Source organism: Aplysia californica, unplaced genomic scaffold, assembly GCF_000002075.1.
Source record: "Aplysia californica isolate F4 #8 unplaced genomic scaffold, AplCal3.0 scaffold00140, whole genome shotgun sequence".
In the NCBI taxonomy this organism is placed as follows: Eukaryota; Metazoa; Mollusca; class Gastropoda; order Aplysiida; family Aplysiidae; genus Aplysia; species Aplysia californica.
Window position 1 is genome coordinate 294,014 of NW_004797410.1, and position 7,527 is coordinate 301,540.

Sequence of the window (7,527 nt, forward strand, 5' to 3'; positions counted from 1 at the left end):
TTATGGTGTGATAAAATTTAAAAATACTTTTCATGGTAGGGTCGGAATTTTTAAAATAGAATTTTGTCAGATCTAAAGGAGGAATTATTGCTTTCTATTGAGTATCTCTCAGTCTTTCTGCGGGGATGTTGCGTCATGTACATAATGAAATTCCTTTGTAATGAAAATGATTTCATTATGATGTGCGCAATAGACGAGTTCAGGGAATTCAGCTTTAAGAGTTGTTTTTGTTTTGTTTTAAAAGCGTTTTATAAAATATCACGTAGGCCTACTCTAACGCTGTACACACATATTTTTTTTTCCCAGTAGGACTGAGAACATGACCACCCTGGCTGCTTCGTCTGTTCAGGAGGTCAGCACTATTGAAAGTCACATGATCCCTAATGACTCCATCGTTGTGTTTGACTGGGACAACACTCTGAAGGTAGTGAAACTTTTCATTTTTTTGACCTTCTGTACGTCGGTACAAAAAAAGATCATGCCTTTGTGAATCACGATAATCGGAATCTGCTGTTTGTGTTCTGTAGGACCCACTGTGACCCCACAATTATCCTGGATTTGTGCAATAGGTAAAGCACGTTGAAAAAAAAAGGGGGGGGGGGGGTAGTGGACTTTTATGATGGCCCTTTGCCTCCCAATCACAGAAGCTGAGCTGCACAAACACAGTTTTATCCAAGGAAACCGAAATGATAATTTGAGTCAGGACGCGATGGAATTGAGTGCTTGCCAGTTTTTGGGCATGTGGAGTTATTGGAATCATCTTAAAGCTTGTTATGAATTATATACAGTGGAAACCTGATATAACAGGGATGGTGGGAGTAGAGAAAATGTCCTGTTATATTCGATCCCTGTTAAATCAGAAATACAAAAAAAGTAAGCATTTGTGGACTAATCCAGCTATACTTATTCATGGGTAGTGCTTTACTTATTCATGGGTAGTTTCCCTTGCCACAAGTACTCACGAACAGAGGTTTTGGCACCAATTTTCTCAGTCCTTGCCTCCTTAAACCACATCAGAAGAGCTTGGTCCACAGCATCTGCATTGGGTAGTCTCATCTTCTTTCGATCCAGAGCAAACTTTCCATTGGAGTATGCTTCCACTATTTTCTCTCTATCCTTGATAATGGTGTGATTCGACCCTTGTGGAAAGTCTAACTGACGACAAATCTCTGCCAGTCGAGCTTGCCTTTTGTCAACAGCCTGGATAATTTCTTATTTTTTGTCTATTGAAAGGCATTTTCTCTAGCGCTTGACATTGTTGGTGACACATTACGCGCGCGTGTTGCTAGGTTTCGGGCTAGATCAAGGTCTGCAGCACACCGCAGCCCTCTCTCGCTTCACACACTGCGTGTGCTTGCAGTGGCATGGCTTGCGTGGGCTTGTTCCATCTCTGCGTTACTCTCTCTCTCTCTCTTTACACATTGTTAACGAGCTTTTGTCCCTGCTATAACCGGTTAGGCTCCGATGAGGCCATGTTATTGCCGATAACTTTTAATAGAGACAAAGAGTAGGAAAAAACGTGGATTTAAAAAATCCCTGTTATTACTGGATCCCTGTTATTACCGGGCCTGTTGTATATGGTCTCCACTGTAATATGAATCTTGCTTTTGATGAAAAAATCATCCATCTTGGATCACGGCTTACTGATATTTTTTGTCAGTAAGCCATGTCTTGGATACAAGTTGAGATATTGGCGGAGTTTGAAGGAGGTAGAGGTCACCTGGTTTCAGAGGTGTAAAATTACAGAGAAAATGGCCTCCACAGTTTAGTTATTTCCTTAGCCTGAGAGTCCATGGAAACTAAAAATTTACATTTTTTTGGCCTTTAATCAACGTTTTTCAGTATGATCAACGCATAAATGTTGTTTTTAATTGGAAATAAAAGGTGTTGAGCCAAGAAACAAAAATTCCATTAAAATTCCCAAGCCTGCATGAAAATTGTGCCAGTTTCTTCACTTTCATTATTATATTACATGGGTCGTTCAAAAAGTTTTGCCTCCAAGTTCGTAATTTCTTTATTACTGATGATACAAAAGTTATACACCAAATGAAAGCTTAGAATGTCTGCTACATGACAGTACCTTTACTTTTCAAAATAGTCGCCTTCTTTGTCGATTGCAGATCCGCCAACGTCAAATAAATTGTCGCATGTCGTCGGTGAAAAATTCATGTGGTTTTCCACTGAACCAGCGACGCACATCTTCATAAACTTCTTCGTCATCTGCATAACGTTTTCTTTTGAGGTACTCCTTCAACTTAGGAAAAAGATAAAAGTCAGATGGAGCAAGGTCTGGACTGTATGATGGGTGCGGTAAGGTCTCTTGAAACCTTAAACTTTTCATGGCATCTTGAGTTTGTCGACTCGTGTGTGAACGGGCGTTGTCGTGGTGCAAAATTGCAAATTTTGCGGGCCGAATTCGTGACAGCCGTGCTGTAAGTTTTCTCAGGGTCTCAATATATCGTTCAGAGTTGATAGTGGAACCCTGTTCCAAAAATTCCATATATGAATCAGACCATCGCAGTCCCAAAACTCTGCCATAAAGCACTTTCTTTGCAGATGAAACAACTTTGAACTTCTTGGAGCTAGGTGAGCCAGTGTGCCTGTATTCTTTCTATTGTCTTTTGTTCTTTGGGTCATAATGGTGTACCCAAGTCTCGACTCCTGAGACTATGCGGCGTAAGAAAGCTTCTCCTTCATCGGTATAACGAGCCAGGAGTTCATCACTAACTTGACTTCGGTTCAATTTCAGCTCAGGTGACAACATGTGGGGAACCCACCGGGCACACACTTTCCTGTAACCCAACACATCATTTGGATAATACACTGAGCGTCCCTATAGAAATCCGTAGCATTTCACTGACATCTCTTATTTTGATCTGCCGGTTTGCTTGGATGATATCATCCACTCTCTCCTGGTGTTGAACATCACTGGCAGAGTTGGGATGACCACTACGAGCATTGTCATGCAAATCTGTCTCTGCTGGACTGGTTTCAGCGAACTCCTTTGCCCATCTTCGAACAGAACTTACATCTACACATGCTTCACTTTAGACAAGCTTCATTCGCTAGATGAATATCGATGGGTGCAGCTCCCTCTGCAGTAAGGAACTTAATAACTGCTCTTTGCTTTAACTTAAAGCAAAGAGCTGTTATTAAGTTCCTTACTTCAGAGGGGCGTCTAGAAAACCTATGAATGTGCGCTTAAAGTTTAAGCGCACATTCATAGGTTTTCTAGACGCCATTTTCTCTGCGACAATGTACCCTAGCTTCCATGATGTAAACAGCAATTCAATAGCATAAAGGTGTGACATCATAGCATAATTCTGTTTATTGGGTTTGAGAGTATACATATTGAAAGTCAATTGTGTACAAATTTCTTGAAGATATCTTGAATAGTTTAGAAGTTATTGGAGAGGAGGCAAAACTTTTTGAACGACCCTCGTATTTTTGATGAGAGCCTGATTTCACCATGCTGCCTCACGTTTGGAATGGACAAGAGAGTCAGGAGTAGAATACAGTAGTCTCCGCCTAAGATCCTGGTGCTCGGGAGCAAGGAAATGCGGGATCTTAGGCGAACCGGGATCTTAACCGACGGACCCAGAGAAGAATCTATGGTGACCCATGCTAAGGCTCACGATCTGTACAATGGTCTCCCTCCACTCTAAAATGAACTGACGTGACCGTTTGGTGGGTTTATGACATATGGCGAGCAAAGAGTGGTTAACCTTGATGGCCTATCACAGTGCATAGTGGGATGGGGCGTGCCATTTTCACTTATTATTCTATCATGAGTCTCAAGATCTATGCTTATCCAGTTGCCCCTCCCCCTTATCTGTCGAAAATTTATAGCTTTTCATCTCTGACTGAGTCCCCCCCCCCCCCCCCCCCAAAACCGCCTTTGTCGTTACACACCATTACGTTGTGTACACACCAATTAAAATTCAGTCTGTCTCGCTCGCTAATTCGGGAGTAGACAAAACCTCTGCAATGGTCAGGGAAGAGTTCACAGTTCAATGATAGGTTCAATGTGATCCCGCCTAGAGCGAACGTGTAGGCCCTACCCACCCAGCGAGTGATGTAAGTTTAGGTGGAGAGCTCAGGTGTGAGTGCGATGTTCGGGGAAAACAAACGTGTCGGTCAGTTCACACCCCGGTGTGATCCCGTCTGGGGCAAACATTGTATCACTTCATCGAGTTTTACAACGTGTATGTGATCACATTCACGATAGTGGCTGATCTTGACGCGACGGACAGTTTATTGATCTCAACTTCTCACTCTTGGTTGATCGACTGTCCCGCCTGGGTTTATGATCTGAAATGCGGGATCTTACCGGAATGTAGACCTTCAGAGTGAATCAGAGCGGGATCTTAGGGGTGACTTTTGTATAGTAAAAATTCTGTTTTCTTAAAACAGCGGGATCTTAAGCAAACTGGGATCGTAAGCTGTGGGATCTTAGGCGGAGACTACTGTACTTGCATGTGACTGCAACTGCTGGGTTTTCCCTTTTTCAAGAGATTGGATGTCTCAGTTCTCCAGTTTCCTCATACTTTATCTTCAACAATGCAGCATTCTTCCTCATCATTTTTACTTTTTGTTGTGAACCTATTCTATTTTTTTATGGTTTCAAATTTTTATTTTCAGATTGTCTTTTACATTGAGACATATCTTCAAATGTGGCTCTTCTTTGTATCAGTTAAAGGTCTGTAAGGTGACCAACCTTCTGTTCACATGAATGATGGGTGTCTGAGATGTGGATTTGATACAATTATGAATGAACAGTGTTTCTGTGTTTGATTGAAATGAAGATATGTTTGAATTTCAAAATTAATGTTTTCCTTGCAATGTACCGATCGGAGCCATCTTATGATTGCGTTAGATATCTACGCGTTTTAGCGATTGTGTAATTGCGCGGCAATTCTAAGATCATATAATTGTATTATATTTGTGAGCTCTTCAGTTTCATATCTTAATTTTAATTTTAATTTTGATTTTTATATTTTAACACTTTTGAAAAAATGTATAGGTGAATGTTCCTTGATGTAAGTAAAAGAATGAAGGTGGAAGTGAATAAATGAAAAATTATTTAAAAAATATAAAATAAATTAAAAGAACTTTGTGAACTTTGAGTTTGATACCTGGCATTGTATCATTCTTGTGACCTTGCAGTGTCATACGTTAATTTAAATTTAAATTTAAGTTTAAATTTAAATTTTCATATATTTACACTTTTGAAAATGTGTGAATGTTCCTTGATGTGAGTAAAAGAATAAAGATGGAAGTAGATTTTTTAAAAGAATATAATTTCAAAAATATGAAATATTAATGCAATCTTCAGATTGCCGCGCAGTTATGCAGTTGCTAAAAGTTTTAGTAAAACGCGCAGCATAATCTTAAGATTGCCACGCAATTATATGATCTTTTAAAAAATGCGCAGCGCAAGATTGCACGGATCGGTAAATTGCGCGGAGCAGGTGCGCAAATTAATCCTTCAAGTTTCGCTAACAAAGAGCCTGTGGTGTTAGGAGAAAATATAATTCACCATATTATGGTTGAAAACGCTTAAGAACAGACAAATCAAGTGTGCAAAAGGCCATAAACCTATTTGTTTTTGGAAAATAGACTCAAGTAGGAAGCAGAGCTCGTCTGTGAAGGAGTTGAAATGTTAAGCGGTATAAAAGTTGGGATAAACGAACCAAAATGGTGAATCAAATCATGGCTGATTGATTCAGCCACAATATCACAAAATGAAACTTTTGTTCAATGTAATCGGCCGTAGACACCAGGAAGGTTGATGCACAAGTATGTGTACATCTGTGTTGAAGAACGGAGGAAAGTAAGAAAGCAAATTGGCCAATTTTTTCATGGGAAGGTGACAAAAAGAGAAAAATGGCTTTTTTTTGCTGGAAAAGAGGTTACCAAAGTAAGTGGTTGCCTTTGGGGAAGTGAGTATACATGTGTGAAAGTTTTTGAAGTTTGTACTTCTATCTTATTTAGACCAAGTTGTTTTTTTTCTCTTTTTCTTCAGATTGTGAACAAAGAAACCAAACGGATTGAAAGTCGTGTAAACAAAGAGTTTCTCCGTCATTTGATAGGGGAAAGAGGCTGTGAGCTGTATGTGATAAGTGCCATTCGACCATCTCAAATGAACATGGACACATTGTTGATGGAGGTTGACAGGCTAGGATTACGTAATTTCTTCTGTCAGAACAGCAAAGGAAGAGAAAAAGGTGCCAATGATTTCCCTTGGGTTCGAGAGGGGAACATTATAATTTGTGGCTATAATAAAGCTGAGGTGTTTTTGACTTTGAGGGAAAAAGATATGTCATGCACAGATGAGGTAGATTGTGCTGATGATGGACATTTGACCAAAAGACCGGTTGTGTTTTTTGATGATGAAGCAGAAAACATTGAAAAATTCAGCCATATTGTCAAAGATAGCCTTTGCTATAAAATTGAAGGCTGAATATTTCTTTTGAATCTCAGGAATTGTATGATAATAATAGTAATAATAATATATAACATTTATATAGCGCATTTCCAAAAAAAGTAGCTCAATGCGCTTTACATGACGTTTAAAAAAATATTTGAATGTGTTGTAGGCTAGTCTTGTTTAGTTTATATATATATTTTGTCCTATTACAAACGTATACTGGTATTCTCCCACCGATATATTTTAAGATTTTTTTCTTTTCCTGAAGGCCATTTGTTTCCTTTAGTACAACAACACTCCTAATCACAAAAGCCGAGCTGTACAATTAAATGCAGAATTTACCCAAGAGCCTGTTTCTGCCTTCAAGGCAGACAAATAGTTGCTTCAACTGATAGGCTACTATGCTTCTCTTGAGGGTCTCTGTTGAGCAAATTTTCATTGTGTTCAAAGAAATCATATATTGTGCATCATGCATGTCTTTTTAGGCTAGGAGTTTGGGTCACATATAGTTCTTGGGACTCAGTGGCTTGCTGACAAAATGATTTACTTCTCGCAATCCATATACTGGCCAAAAATCGACACCAGGGTCAAATTTGTAGATTTTTTTTCTCTATTGATACCATATACTTTAAGTATAACATGTCTTTTATAATTTATTATTTCTTACTTATAAATTGTAAAAATTTAATGTATCTAGCATTTGTGTTTGTCGCTGCCGCGACCGGCGAATCGTGGCCGCGATTTTTGCATATTTCCAACAAAAAAACACCGCCGGGAAGAAAAAATAATTTAAAAACAACAAAGACGAATAGCATTCGCGCAAAAAAAAAAAAAATCAAACCTCTTTACTTTTAAAAAGAAAGTTTATTTTCACTTTCGCTTCACTTCGTCTCTTTCTCACTTGTTAAAACCACGTTGATTTGTAATTTTCATTTGAAGAATAGGCTACATTACATACTATTTTGCTGTTTCTCTTTCATGTTTCCCTCTTTGTTGTGTTTTAATTTGTTGGTGTGTTATTTGTTCTCTTCTCGCTTTTGTTCTGATGTATTGTTTTTTTGTGGGGGTTTTTTGGTGTGTGTATATATATAGTATAG

At 38.8% G+C, this 7,527-nt stretch overlaps 1 protein-coding gene across 4 annotated transcripts in view; it reads left to right on the forward strand.

Annotated features, from left to right (window-relative positions):
• Nucleotides 1–7,265, forward strand: part of LOC101852236 — an 8,287-nt gene extending 1,022 nt beyond the window's left edge. For 2 of the 4 annotated variants that reach the window (XM_035969357.1, XM_005096866.3), the window contains exons 2-3: nucleotides 310–424; nucleotides 6,026–7,265. In XM_035969357.1, coding sequence (XP_035825250.1) covers nucleotides 320–424; nucleotides 6,026–6,463 — 543 coding nt within the window. In that variant the 5' untranslated portion in view covers nucleotides 310–319 and the 3' untranslated portion in view covers nucleotides 6,464–7,265. Of the gene's footprint in view, nucleotides 1–306; nucleotides 425–6,025 lie in introns of all 4 variants that reach the window. The other 2 variants (XM_035969356.1, XM_005096865.3) reach the window with 1 other exon arrangement.
• Nucleotides 7,266–7,527: the final 262 nt, after the last annotated feature.